The sequence below is a fragment of the Ictalurus furcatus genome, chromosome 28 (genome assembly GCF_023375685.1).
Source record: "Ictalurus furcatus strain D&B chromosome 28, Billie_1.0, whole genome shotgun sequence".
Classification (NCBI taxonomy): domain Eukaryota; kingdom Metazoa; phylum Chordata; class Actinopteri; order Siluriformes; family Ictaluridae; genus Ictalurus; species Ictalurus furcatus.
Window position 1 is genome coordinate 11,027,780 of NC_071282.1, and position 15,782 is coordinate 11,043,561.

The following is a 15,782-nucleotide window of genomic DNA, read 5'->3' on the forward strand; positions in this document are numbered from 1 at the left end:
GCATATGCGTATCATGATCACTTTCAGGAACTACTTAATTCTGGTCAGGGTTGCATTTGATTCAGAACCTATCCTGGAAACACTGGGCGTGAGGCAGGAATACACCCTGCAAAGCCAAGCCACCTACTGGAGGTGGGAGGAAACTGGAGAACTTGGAGGAAACCCACACAGACATGGATAGATCATGCACAGTATCTCCACACAGACAGTAACCCAAGCTCAGGATCGAACCTGAGACCCTGAAGGTGGCAACACTACCTACTGAACCACCACATCGCCCATTTGATGTTTGTGTTGTGTACTGTATGGTGTTATGTATAAAACTTTATATGGTTCACAAACTCCTGCCCCAATGACTGAGTGCTTGTGGCCACAAGAACAATGAATTAGGATTTCATGTCAGAAAATAACTGTTATGTCACCGTTAAAAAGTACAGCACCATTAAAAAGTACAGCAATTTTCATTAAAAACAACAGTCATAATAAAAGGTCAGATCGTGCACCTTTAAGGGGTTTTTTTATTGTCCATCTAGGAGAATCACTAAAGGTTTTGTGTAGAACCCTTCAATCAAGTGGTTCCCATCAGGAAGGGTTTCAAACTAGAACCTTATTAATGGGCTAAGAAAAAGCCTTAAACCCATTTTAAGTGTTGATGTGGCAAATATATATATATATATATATATAAAGTAATTCAATTAATTGCATCTCTTCGCAGTGCAACAACAACAAAAAAATAAGTTAAAGCTGATGTATGTAGAGTCTTGTAATACAAACGTGCCATCTGGTGGTGAACGAACCTGAGTTAGAATTCGACCTATGGATTTGCTGATGCTTTATACAGCAATGGACATTAAGTATATTTTGTGGTCTTTTGTCTTTTGTATTGTTTCTTTTTTTTTCTTGTTGATGTTTGTTTGTTTGTTTGTAAAAGAATAGCAAAGCAAGAATATCACAGTAAAAATGATGCAGTGGCGTCACCTACTGGAGCTGTGAGAATCGTCAATATCTAAAAGTTTACAAACTACTTTGCTACGTGTTAAATCTACTTTGTTTTCACGCTTTTGCTCATTTTAACAGTAGTCTATTAAAGCAATTTGTTGTTTAATACTGTTAAAGATATGCAATTTATTAACAGAAAGACGTGACATAAAAAAACAAGCTGTACATGTTCACAATCCCAATCGAGTAACTTGCAGAAATCACATTTTGCCTAACTTGCATCTCCTCATTCATTTTTTACAATAAAATTTTGATAATCATTGATGTCATAAATAGCCTAACTTGTACTGTTCGAACTGTTGTTCAAATCACCTTCATTCCAGGGATGAGTGGTTGGGAGTGCCAGACTGTTTACTGTTTTCCAGCCAGTCACGAGTTAAAACCCACCCCGACTCGCACCACCATAAACTTGTATGAGCTGTAACTGTGCCAAACAATATATATTGGGCCAAGGCCATTTTTCCAGCCCATTATGATTAAAAATAGCCTAATTTGCGAGAAACATTTCAGACGGGAAACACTATCACCGGGGTAGAGCAGCTTGTGCGTGTGTGCGCGCGCGCTCCATGCAGTCGGGTAATAATAGGCAGCGCTGCGCTGTTCAAAAGGGGGCGTGGCCGGGAGTCCCCATTGGCTCGGAATACTCGCGGTCGGTGTGAGTATCGGAAATAAACCGCGCAAGTTCAAGAAGATTGCGAGTGTATAAATACCGCGGTCAAGGACGCGCACACACTGAGTGTACACAGGTCGAAGAGCGTTTTCTTTAACGGCGACCTCATGTTCAAAAGTGTCACTTTGGTCTTTTCTGTGAATGGAAACGGGCCGTTTGTTTCAGCTCAAGCCGGTGACTTCATCTAGTTTCATCAAGTACAATAAGTGTAGTTTGTTGTTAAAACATTTTGCATTTATATTTGAACGTAAGTAGCGAGTTAAGGTCTTGTATTTTATGTAAACTTTTATGACAATATTTGCATATCACCAGTCACCATGATTTTCACCGCACATTTAATCTTGGCCACTGTTTTGTTCTCCGGACTTGTGAAATGTAATAATGTGGATTTGGACGAGACCGAGACAGTACCTGTCAAAATGTCTTTAAAAAGAAATGGCCTTTGGACTGAGGACTGGAATGTTTTCCAAATTAAGGCGTTCGGGCACGTTTTCACGCTGTACCTGAGGCCGGACGACAGTTTCATGGCTCCAACGTTACAGGTTCAGCGCGTAAAAGTCAAACAGCTCTCGGCTGTTGTGAACGGTTCCGGGCACGAGCGCGTCCCGAAGGATATATTGCCTGAGCCCAGAAAAAGCGAACAGGAGCTCAGGGGCTGTTTCCACACGGGTACAGTAAATAAGGACGAGGAGTCGCTGGTCTCCGTCAGTCTCTGTCGTGGCATCCGGGGAACTTTCGTAACGCGCGGTCAAGAGTACTTCATTGAACCAGTCGGTGCGCGCACTGGAGACGCGAGAGGCACTTTCTCTCAGCCTCACGTCGTTAAAAGGCGAGTGTTCTCCAAAAGGTCCGGCGTCGAGGGAGAGGAAGAGGACAACAGTTACGTGAAGAATGATATAGATCAGTCTGACGAATATGAACAAAGAGAGCAAAAGCGGGAACGGAGGTTCGTGTCAGCAGCCAGGTACATCGAGACCCTGGTAGTAGCGGACGCTTCCATGACGCGTTTCTATGGAGACGAGATCAAGGTAAAGTTCCTGGAAGTTATGTCTGATACGTGTTAGCTTCTTAGCAGAATAAACTGAACTCACTGTTCTAATTTTCAAGGAAGTCACCTGCCCTGAAACGTCTATCCTTATAATATTGATTAATCTGATTATAATAGGCTATTGTTGAACCATTATAGCTTTATATTGTTTAACCATTGTAATAGCTATTAATGTTCATTAGTCTAAGCAGGAAAAATATCTAGAGTAGTATTTGTGAAATTCGTACTAATAAATATGTATTTATGCACTGTAATATTTTCCGTTTCAACTGAGATATGACGGATTCCAAGAAACGATTCATTGCGTGTGAGGTCGGACGTGCGTGGGCGGAGGAACATAGAGGAACCACGGCGCTCGCGCGATGAACCCGAGCAGAGCCTATGAGATGTCAAAAACAGCAGACTGCCGCATTAAATTGTATGGGTGTATCTAAGTGCTGTGGACGAGAATACGAGCCAACAAACAAATGTGTGATAAAACCATGTCCGAAAGCGCACCAAAAGCGTGTCCGTAGCATTTAAACTTGTATTATTCGCGTCTCAAGGAAAATACAGGCTTCCATTTTAACGTACACTTAAATACATATCAGTACTTAAACATCTTTCACAATCACGGATGGATTTTAAAATGTAGCTGATATGGTTTGTCACCTACATTACCTACATACTAAGGGTCTTGGAAGGAAAAAGAAAATAATCCAAGCAGGGTGATACTGCGGACTGGTTAAATAGGTTATTATTATTACAACAGTTGGTACAGTGCCTAACCTTATAAACACATAGGCTACAATATCATGATTTAATATATATATATATATATATATATATATATATATATATATATATATATATATATACACACACACATTAATGTATGTGTTAGGGTTACTCCGGGTTCTCTGGTTTTCTCCCACTTCCCTAAAAATGTTGGTAGGTTGATGGCCTACTCTGAATAGTTCCCAGGTGTGAATAAGTGTGCAAATGTGTGCAAATGTGTGCTTTGTGCCCTGCAATGGACAGGCATCCTATCCAGCATGAATTCCCTTCCCACGCCCAGTGTGATAGAGCGCTGAAGTGATATTTTTAATATACTTTTGGATCAGTTTGTGCAGCAAACTATTACATTAAATTTTTTAATGGACTACACATTCAAAAAGTGGTAGGACATTTAATCATACACAATTATACACCTACGTATATGCTAAATACTGTAGTATGTAAAAATAGGGATCATCAACAGGCAACCTACTCTCTGGTCCCATGTATATACCTCATTTATGTATATGAGTAAATGAAGTTTGTGAATGCATCATGCAGCATTGCTCGAGAAACATACTGCATACACTTACATATTAATACACTTACACATTAATGAATGAGACTTTTTTTTGTCCTGCGAGCTTCAAATCCCACTGCCCACTCTCCACCTGCTCCCATGACTTTTATTGCTTGTCGGCAAAGTATCCCTGTCCCAATGCACACCTCTACCACATGCTACTGTATTAAATGGTACTGTCAATTTTAAACATAATCTCCAGCCTGGGGAACAAAGTAAACTTTTCCAGCTCTTCCTCATATGCATCATGCATTGCAACTGCTTGTTCAGCGCATCCCTCTCTGTTTACTAATAACAGGGTCTTTAATACATTTCTTTACATGAATGAGGCCACACAATCCAGCCATGTTTATCATCTCAGACTTTGCACACAAAGTCTGCGATCACAAATGTTTACCATGCTCCCTGTTTTGTTGATAGCATTTTACCATCATCATGTCCCTCTGTAAACAGAGGATACAGGGGAGAATTCTTTCAAACTATGCTGTTGATACTTCCAAATCATGTGTAATTAACTGAAGGTGATGGTTGACAGAGCTGCTTGAGACAAACTTTTTCTGTCTTCTTCTTCTTCTTTTTAATATAATACAGAACATTTCCTTTTACATATTGACTGGAGTGAACAATTTTTTGGGAAACTGTTATGATATTATCAGTATAGTAGCAGTTTTTCTTCATGCTAGATGCAGAACTAATTTTAGCATTTCAGACTGTGAAGAAATAATATAGATTATAGATTTAAAAATTGCTTATATGGTGTCTAACAGTTTCCCCTATAATAACATTAAGTACTTGTATTATATCATAACAAGAGGGTCATCTCTTCGCAGCAATACTTCTCATATCTTAGCTTATGTATCATGCCATCAGACCTTAATGCAACTGTCTGAGCATGAAATACTCTACCAACTCATTAGTTCATTTGTTCATTCATTGCTTCATCTTCCCGAATGTGAATGTTGTGTTACAGCCCTGAATGGGATGCTAGTCAATCGCAAGGCATCATGCACACACACATTCACCCACTAATTCACACCAAGGGAAATTTAGAGAAGTCAATCCACCTGCCAGCATGTTTTAGGGAGGTGGAAGGAAACTGGAGAACCTGGAGGAAACCCACATGGAGGCAAGAAGAACATGCTCAGTAACCCGAGCTCATAATAAAACCGCATACCCTGCAAGTGTGAGGAGGCAGCACTACCTGTTACGCTACCATGCCTCCCCATTCCAATTACACAGAATATTTAGTATATGATTGGTGTGAATGGGTCTCTCAGCATATGTTGGTATTGTCAGAATTAGAAAATTAATCTGTATTGTTATTAGATGTGATATCTCCATCTGCTGTGACATGATATATAGAGACAAAGAACTAAAGAGATCAATGAAATAAAAATGCTGGCATTAGAGACTTGGAGTTAGATGCACCACCATCTGGAAGAGAGGGAGGCCAAGAGGAGTTTGTTTTTGAGCTGTTTCCACCCATTTTATTGACAGAAAAAAAAGTTGTGTTATATTATATCTAAATATTTGACTTCAAGAGGCTTGTAGATTTTAGTGGCTGAACTGATCAGCTGTACAGTGTTTGAACCTTCAAAAGACTAGATTATAACTGTTCTATCATCGTCTTTTTCTGCTATTTCTCTGCAGCACTACCTATTAACCATAATGGGGATGACTGCACAACTTTTTGGCCACCCTAGCATTAAGAATGCAGTGAGCCTAGTGGTGGTCAAGATGTTGGTAGTGGAGGATGAGGATGTTGGACCTGAGGTGTCCAGAAATGGCGGGATGGCCCTACGCAACTTCTGCACCTGGCAACAGCTCTTTAACCCAGCAAGTGCACGCCACCCTGAGCATTACGACACAGCCATTTTGTTCACTAGGGAGGTGAGCCATTATCTCTGTTTCAAAAGTTGCACATTTAAAAAACTAGTTTGGTTCTTTTCATGCAAGAAACGTCTTTAACAATAAAATGGGACCCATATTGTGTATCTACCCAAATGTGAATGATGTGTTAAATTATAGATAATCCTTCAATGCATACATTTTCATTTTTTGAGTGGTGGGAGGAAACTAGACAACCCTGAAGAAACCAACATGGATACTGTGAGAATCCAAGTTCCACACAACAGTAACCTGTTTCTCTGAGAACAGTTCTCTGAGAACTAAACAAACTGAACAAAAAACTACACCTTGCATTCTGCATTATATACCCAAGAAGCTCCAACATAGGAAAATATTTGGCAGAATTTTGACCACATGGCTCATCAGAGAACCACTTCTTAGGTGAAAATAGACAAAGTGTGAGACTATACTTCTGCCAAGTACTGAAGGTGACCAGTAAAAGAGCTGAACTTAAAGCTGATGTTTGGCCAGACCTCCTGTCGCTAAAAACAACAGAATTCATGTTTGTCTCAGTTGGAGACAAAACTGTTTGTCTCAGTTTGTCTCAGTTGGGCCAGATGTCTTACAGAGGCAAAGCTGTCCCTACTTTTCTCCAAAGGTTTCTGTGGAGTCCTAATTCATGGGCAAGGTTACTCAAGTCAGGGATGGCACACATTTGAGAAAGGTCTCAGTTCTGGAAGTGAACTGTGCAAACCAGCCATCACACAGTTAAAAGTCTTCCCTCACTTTTTTTAGTCTTCCATGTATTTGCTTCATTTTATGATGGAAACACTGACAAATATGTTTTGCTGGCGAGAGCCTATTTGGGGGGAAAAAGGTCTGTCTGGAACTAATGGAGCGATGTCTGGATATCAGTGTCTGAAATCTGTCCCTCCTCTCCTCTGCTCTCCTCTCCAACATGTTTCTTTTCTCTCTTCTGGTTGCTGTCTCAACCTGTCCATCTTCCTACTGAATCCCTTATCCACTCTGTCTCTTTTTTCTGTGCTGTCCAGGATATTTGTGGACATCAGCATTGTGACACCCTTGGTGTAGCTGATGTGGGAACCATGTGTGACCCCAAAAGAAGCTGTTCAGTCATTGAGGACAACGGCCTTCAGGCAGCCTTCACTGTGTCACATGAGCTCGGTACAGGTCACATACATACAGACACATACACGTACCCTCAAATGCCACCAAATTCCACCCCATGCCTCCGTCTGACATCTCACGCCATGCTGAGTGTCTGGACCAGAGTGGACGGCCCAAATTTAGACTTAGCCATTCATTAATGTGTCTCTAACCGTCTCAGCTTCCCTTGAACAGTTTCCATGATCATATTTGCACCATTACAGAATGACCAATCTGTAATGGCTTAAGGGAATATTTTTATTCCATTAGATCACCTTAATTGTAAAGCTGTTGGAATTAAGTTCCCAGTAAGTATGTCATAGATGATTATGTTCACATAAAAACATATTTCTAAACAACAAGCAGTTTCAGTAGCAGCTATGCTAATCAGGTACTCATATGTTCATATGTGGTTGTGAAACCCATGGTCCATAAGTGTCATAGTATTTAGACACAAACTTTTTCTCCTCTCCCTGCCTCCCCATAGGCCATGTACTAAGCATGCCACATGATGACTCCAAAACCTGTGAGAAATTGTTTGGTGATATCAATGGACACCACCTAATGGCTCCTTTCTTTGTCCACCTCAACAAGACACTTCCTTGGTCACCATGCAGTGCTCTTTACATCACAGAGTTCTTCGACAATGGACATGGTATGACCGAGTCATTATACTGATCTGATCATGTTTGCATAAAAGTTCACAGCCAGTTCATCAGCAGTGCAGTTGAGCACTGGGAAAAACTGTTTTGTCTTAGACATTTGGTTGTCCAAATAATTTTTTGTTGGTCTTTGCATATCTAAAAACAGCTACTGCAAATTTGGTGGTTGAAGACAATTAAGTTACAGGAGCAAAAGAAAGGAAAACAGACTGCTGTGACATTAATCGGAAGAAATTAATGGACCAAAATCATGACAAATTAGAATTGGAAAAGCACGCTGGACGCTTACGTTTGAAATGGGGATATTAAAGAGATACAGAGATACGACACTCTTTTTACTTGACTAATAAGTCTGTGATAGTGTGAACATATCACTCAAACAAGGGGGCATACTGCTTTGAGTAATTTTTATGCTTTTTATGAGAAACACACTAGAATATTTAAGATACTGTACATGTAAGGCTTTGAGGAACAGCATTTTAAGTGTGTGTGAAAGTATTTAAGAATATTCAAATGTAAACAAAGTCATGCCTATCTTAAAATTACATGGCTCCCTTTAAGATGAGGTTTTGAGTGGTCCTTTGGTTTTGGCGCAAGTGCAGGTCATGTTTTTTCAAGATCCAGACGAGAAAAAAAAAACAGTATCATTCAGTAACCATTTCAAGACACTTATCCTAAATCTTGAAGTTGACATTATTTAGTTAATGGAAACTTGCCACAGAAAACAAACAGAAAAGTGCAGTGGAAATCTATAAAATGGAGGTCTCTGTTTTACAAGTTTAGTCACACTTTTTTCATATGTCTATTCTGCCTTTACTTGCTCCCTAACCACTAATAACAGACCTGGAAAACCACACTGTGTAATTTTGCTGAGAATGTTAAAACTAACCACCTATGTAGAGTATGTTCTCTTTTTTCATTTCGTTCTCTCTCTCTCTCTCTGGGTGGTTTTTGCCCTCACCACAGCGTACTGTAGTCAGGTGACTGATACATGCCAGGCATGTCTGATACTGTTACAGGAATCTGTTCAAGGTTTCCCAAGTTTAGTGTCTGTACAATCTCCCAGAAGAGTACCTCACGCTTCAGTAGAGCATTCCCACAAAGCCAGAAAAAAAGAGAACAGTGCATTGAAAAATAGCAAACATATTTTTTCCTGAGATTGATTTATCTGTCAGTATTTCAGTCTGAGCTCCTCACGCCTGCTTCCTTGTCATCCTCAGTGACTAACACATTCCAGCTTTAATAGCTGTTTTCCCTCACTCAGATGCCGCTGTTGGCAGGCGGAGGCTGCCTCTACTGAACTTGCTGTTGCTACAGGTACACAAGAGCACTGATAAAACTGCAAGGCCTAAATTCGTACAATTATTTTACTTATGCAAGCTGTTAAATGACTGGCGAAAGCAGTGGAAATACTTAGTGACTGAAGCTGTTGGAAGTTAGATTTAAGAATCAAAATCCTAGGAATCCAAATAAACATACAGAGTCTGGGAGCTGAAAAACCCTAGGGAGAAGGAACTGCCATTTGGTTGTCCATGAGGTAAACATGATGGTATTGTGTGATTCAGAGCTGTGCAAGGACGAGTGTTAATGATTGAGCTGAAGTGAGTTCAAATGGAGCTGCAATATTATAGGTTACACAATGGAAATCTCCAGATGAGACCATTTTGATTTACGCACATCATGAAAATACTTCCCTCAAGCTACAAATGTGCACACCTGTTTATTCCAAATAAGAGGTGGTTTCAGCAGACTTAACTTACAGATGCTAGTGCTGATGATGTCAATGAATGGTGGATAAAAGAGAGCAGACCAGCTAAATGGTATAATTAAAGGGGCATGACTGTCTCTTTATTTCTTGATGTCTCAAGAATGGCATGTGTAGTTTATTGATACAGCAGTATTAGGTGTTCATTTTTTTTTGTGTGTTTGTACATTCTGTCTTTAGGTGAGTGCTTACTGGACATGCCAGAGCAGACTATTCCCTTAAGGGGTGAGCCTCCAGGCCACATGTTTGGTCTGGACCGTCAGTGCCAGCAAGTATTTGGGGAGGAGTTTGTACGCTGCCCCAATGTCCCGGAGGACCAAGCATGCATCCAGTTATGGTGCCGTGAAGAGGGCAAACTACAGTGCACTACCCGTAATGGGAGCCTGCCCTGGGCTGATGGTACACCCTGTGGTGAAGACCAGAGCTGCCATGGGGGTGTGTGTGTGTCAACCATATTGGCAGAGAAGGAAGATGAGGTATGTGTAGCATGAGCCAAGCTTGAGTAAGACTCATTTTGATTTATCAGAAAATAATTATAGTAAGTACAAAAATATTGGCTAGTAGCAAGTAGATACAAATCCCTATATGAGCAATGCCGTCATTTTTTAATTGTACTGTTATTACTACTCTCATTCTTCAGTGTCTGAACATGTACCACAAGCTTTTTCTGAAGTGTCCCCCTTTATTCAAATTAAGATCAACATTTGCCTGGTCACACATATTCAGCATGCTGTTTAGGTGTCTGGACAATAAGTCTGATTATTGATTTTTCACTTTTATAAATTGAACCAGATGCTGCTGTTTCTCAGAGCTTCGTAAAAAATAATCTACTTAAAATCCAGTTCATGAGTGCCAGACAATCCTGTAGCCAGAGAGATAGAGAAAAGTAACAAATGGCAGGAGTGAGTGAGAGAAACATGGAGAGAAAGAGAGGCAATAAAAAAATGGGGGGGGGGGGGCATGGGAGATGAGAGTATGTGTGAGAAGTGTGTTGAGGTGGATGGCTTAGAACAGCAGAAGACCACATTGGGTTCCATTCCTTTCAGCCAAGAACAGGAATCTGAGGTTATCAATGTCACAGGCTCAACGAAACTGGACAGCTGAAGAACAGAAAAACATCACTTGGTGTTCAACTGTCCAGTTGTGGTGAGTCTGTGCCCTCAGACCCTCAAGGATTTTGCAATCGTAAAAATTAATGCAAAATCAAGCAAACTTGGATTTTGCAATCGCAATATTCAGAGGAGCTTGCAATTTTTCAAAATTACCCCATTTTCCGCAGAGTTGGGCCAAGACATCATCACATCATTCAGCGAAAACCCTCCTTGATTCACGTGTAAAACATGAGTACAGCTAAAAGGTCACATTTACCAACAAACATCACTGTGAAAAACTGCAAAACAATTTTGTGTAACTGCAATTTGACCAATTCAAGTAGTTTTTCAGGGGAAAAAAAAAAACTGCAAGGTGCATTGAAAATTTTGAAAATTCTGCAGCACAATCAAGCATTTTTGGCTGCAACAATCACAAAAGAAATCCTGGATGGACTGCATGGTTACCTCAGATTCTTGTTCTTGGCTGACAGGAGGGGAACCTGATGTGCGCTTCTGTTGTTGTAGGCCATCCCCCTCAAGGTTTAATGTGTTGTGTGTTCTGAGATTCTTTTCTACTCACCATGGTTGCAAAGAATGCTTATTTTCAGTTACTTACATTTTACATTTATGGCTTTTGGCATTCCCCTAATCTTACACTTATCTCACTTATACAACTGAGCAATTGAGAGTTAAGGGCCTTGCCCAAGGGCCCAACAGTGGTAGCTTGGCAGTGCTAGGGCTTGAACTCCTGACCTCCTGACCTTCTGATCAGTAACCCAGAGCCTTAAACCACTGATCCACCAGTGCCCCAGTTACTAGTTACTATAGACTTCCTGCCAGCTCAAGCTAGTCTGGTCATTCTCTTCTGATCTCTGTCATCAGCAAGGTTTTTCAACCTTTAGATCCTCCGCTCATTGTATGTTTTTTTGTTTTTTGCACCATTCTGTGTAAACTCTACAGACTGTGAGTTACTGAGATTCTCAAACCAGCCCATCTGGTACCAATAACCATGCCACTGTTAAAGTCACCGAGATAACACTTTCTGTTCATTCTGATGTTTGTTGTGAACATTAACTAAAGCTCTAGACCCATATCTGCATGATTTACATTTTTTGCATTGCGCTGCTGCCACATGATACACTGATTGGACAACTGCATGAATGTGTAGGTGCTCCTAAGAAAGTGGATGGTGATTGTATATAAGTTAATAGACAGGGATGTGAAGTTAGAATGAGCACACAGATGTTTTGATCATGTTTTTGTCAGTGGCAGTATTGGTCTAAACAGGGGTGTCAACCCTATAGAGATTTGCATTATACTGCTTTCAGTGTACCAAATTTAGCCCAAGGTAAGTCTAGATAGTGATAGTCATAGTGTTAAATTGGTGAATTGGTTAAATTGTTTATCCATGATTTATTTTCTTGTTTTTCAGGTACCGGTCAATGGTGGCTGGGGTGAATGGGGTGCCTGGGGCCCATGCTCTCGGACCTGTGGCGGTGGGGTTGAGTTTTCTCATCGCGAGTGCACAGATCCAGTGCCACAGAATGGAGGATCCTACTGTGTGGGCCAGAGAGTGAAATACCAGTCCTGCAACATTCAGACCTGCTCAGGAAATCATGGTAACATTTTATTAACACTGTACTCCTACTCTCTCTTCTTTTGGGAACATTGTGCGCAGAAATGCTTTTTAGGTAAAAGTTTGTATATTTCACACTTTTACATTGTTTTCATTTTGCATTGGCTCATTAATAGTCTTTTCATTTCACAGGTAAGAGCTTCAGAGAGGAACAGTGTGAGAAATACAACAGTGACCGTTACTTGAACGTGCATGGCAAAATAAAGCAGTGGATCCCAAAGTATACTGGTGTTTCGCCCAGGGATCGGTGCAAACTTTTCTGCAGAGCCAAGTACAGCAACGAATTTAAAGTCTTTGAAGCCAAGGTGCAACTTTCTCAGTAGTCTTTGATTAAATGTTGTTCTAATATATGAAACACATTGACCAGTTCTTCCTCTTTGTATCTAACAAATTATTAACCCTGATATCTGAATCTGATTCCTTTCTTTCCACAACACTGATGATATTTTTGCACTCCACTAAACTCGAACACATTAAATATTTGCTCTGTAGTAAAATGTGATATCTGAGCCCCTTAATCCCCACAGTCTATTACCTCATTTTCCTAATATTGATATTTTGTATATGAAATGTAATTGGTTCACGTGGTCTTGTTGAACAGCTGTTTTTGCAGTTTTAACTTTAAACACTCAAAGACATCTGTTGCTGATGTTGTTGAACAGGTCGTGGATGGTACAACCTGTGGTCCAGATACCACTTCTATCTGTGTCCAGGGACAATGCATCAAGGCTGGCTGTGACCAAGTCATAGGCTCCAATCTTAGGCTGGACAAGTGTGGTGTCTGTGGTGGAGATGGGGCAAGTTGCAGAAAAATCAGTGGCACTCTAAACAAAGCTACGTAAGTGAGGAAAATCTCTGAAAATATTGCAGGATTGGAATAGATACATAGCTGGAAAAGTGCTTCTACTGGTATAAAAAGAATGAAGCTTTTTTACAAATAGTATTATATTTCCGCAGCTTTGGATACAATGACATAATTACCATTCCTGCTGGGGCCACCAACATTGATGTCAAGCAGCGTAGCCACCATGGCATTAAGCATGATGGTAACTACCTGGCAGTGAAGGCTGAGGATGAAACCTACATTCTCAATGGGAATTTCTCGGTATCCACAGCTGAACAGGACATTCCAGTGCGTGGTGCTGTCCTTCGATACAGTGGCTCATCCACTACCCTTGAGCGGCTTCTCAGCTTCCAGGTTCTCCAGCAAACCATCACCATCCAGCTTCTGTCAACAGCAGGTGACACCTCACCACCCAGGGTTAAATACACCTTCTACCTGCCCCGGGATCTTCCATTCAGCAAGCCAGATGCAGACAGGAGCCTCTCCCCACATGTCATCCTGCCATTTGGAGGAGCTGAATGGGTCCTGGGTGAGTGGTCCGAATGCTCTAAGAGCTGTGGTTCTGGCTGGTCCAGGAGGAGTGTTGAGTGTCAGGACAGAACAGGAGCCTCATCTTTCTCATGCGACATGGAGCTGCGGCCAATTGACATCCGACCGTGTGGTGATCTGCCCTGTCCTGTATGGCAGATGGGACAATGGTCAGCCTGCTCTCGGACTTGTGGTGCTGGTGAGCGCCGGCGCAGCGTGCGGTGCATAGACTACACAGGCAAGACCGTGGAGCCAGAGAAGTGCAACCCAGATAAAAGGCCAGAGGCTGTTTCCACGGAGTGCTTTTATCAGGACTGTTAAAACAGACTGTTCCCTGCAACAAAGAACAGGGGCAGGTGGTGGCAGAGGTCTAAGATCCATAGGGCAGGTAGTGGAGGAGAGAGCTATTAACCCAACAACCTCCCTTTTAAATAGGAAGCTGACCATGCTTCAGAAGCAAGCTAGGAAATTGTAACATACAAAATGGATACAAAAATGATTAATTTTCATTGTTATTTTTCTAATATAACTTTTAATAGGAATGTCACGATACCAAAAATCTAGTAATCAGTACCGATACCACCAAAAGTACACGATACTCGATACCAAAGTCGATACCACAGTGTGGTATGAATATAAAATTAAAAAAATAAAATAAAAAAACTCTCCTGGAGGACATCCTCCTCTGGTTGATACTGGCAAAGAGAGTGAGAGGGGGAGAGAGAGGGAGAGAGAGGGAGAGAGGGGGGGGGGTATTTTAGTTATCAAACACTGACAATGAGTCTCCGGAGGTGCACTCCTAAACGTGCGCGTGCACAGACACACACACACACACACTCCTTATACTCTGGATGCAAGCATTAGTTTAATTTCACTGATATGGTGGCAGGCCAAAAAGATTTATTAAAAGCATGAACATTTGAATAATTATTAGTGACATTAGGCTACATTTAGCTGACAGGCTGAATGGCGATGCATGGTGGTCCATTCAGAGGTAGTTTATAACATCGCAATGCGTTAGCATCGTTAACAAATAACTGGCTATCGCAAACATTACATGGAGCATAACGTTAGCTGGTTTCACGACAACAATGCCAGCTGCCTCAAACAAATATAATATAGGACCGTCTTTCAGGTACTTCGCCAAATTCCAGGTGTTTCCTCGCTTTGTTTGAAATGAACGATGGCATCGGTTGCACATCCGAAACCGATACTAGCTTTCCTCTCAATGAGTCGGGGCGGAGGTAAACTTTTTAAGCTAAGCTAAACTTCTGTAGTTTTTCCCGTGTGCTCGTAGGCGTTCCTCTTCTTCTTCACCACTTGTGGACTGACTAAAACACTTGCGCGTATTTGCTGCCCCCATCAGGTCCGAAAGAATCGCAACCTCTGTACTTTCGGTACTTCCGTTACAACGGTACGTACGCTACTGCAGAAAAACAAGTACTGTCATGTTTTAAGAATGTTGGTACCAACTTGGTACCGAAGTATCGATTCTCGTGACATCCCTAACTTTTAATCATCTAACCAGTATTAAATATATTTTCCTGCCCCACTGAGATCTACCTCAAACCATAAAAATGTTGTAATACTAAAGGAAAGGATTCTGTTTTAAACTTTACTACAAAGGAATATTACCTTTGCAAAAACCTGCTGAATTTTATTCAAATATGACTGGTCAAATACCTCCATTTTCATGCATTTCAGTCCACATCAGACTGATAGATTATCTAACTGAGTCAAAATGTAAAGCTACCTGAGATATGAACATACTGGCTTCACAAGTAGGAGTGTTCCTCTCTTTAGGCTTAGTCCAAATCCAACTGCCTTTTTAGTAGATAATACTTCATACACATGCTTATGCGCTATTTCACATGTTTAATTTATTTGCCAGTTTGTATTCTATAAAAGTGTGTTTATTAACTGTCAACACTTCTCATAACTTAATGCTGGGTAATATGAAATATTTCAGATTTATGCATTTCAACACTGGAATTTAGTACAGTCCTTAGCTACATAGGGATAAACAGACATCATCTAGGCCAATGTGAGAGCTATTGAATAGTGAGGGCATTTAACGTCTAAGTATCTGCTTTTAACATTTGTCTGCTTTCTTTTAAAATTATCAAGCTGCTTTCTACTTTGTTACAGAGTCACAATGAACTTACTCGATCTAGACGATAAACTCTAT

The 15,782-nt window shown here is 40.9% G+C and overlaps 1 protein-coding gene across 1 annotated transcript; it reads left to right on the forward strand.

Annotated features, from left to right (window-relative positions):
• Positions 1-1,668: 1,668 nt before the first annotated feature.
• adamts8a (ADAM metallopeptidase with thrombospondin type 1 motif, 8a) lies at positions 1,669-14,301 on the forward strand. Its single transcript, XM_053618064.1, has 9 exons — positions 1,669-2,697; positions 5,704-5,943; positions 6,954-7,086; positions 7,556-7,723; positions 9,676-9,971; positions 12,019-12,205; positions 12,355-12,527; positions 12,885-13,060; positions 13,180-14,301. Exons 1-9 carry the CDS (start codon positions 1,987-1,989, stop codon positions 13,913-13,915), a joined length of 2,820 nt encoding a protein of 939 aa, XP_053474039.1. The 5' UTR covers positions 1,669-1,986; the 3' UTR covers positions 13,916-14,301.
• Positions 14,302-15,782: the final 1,481 nt, after the last annotated feature.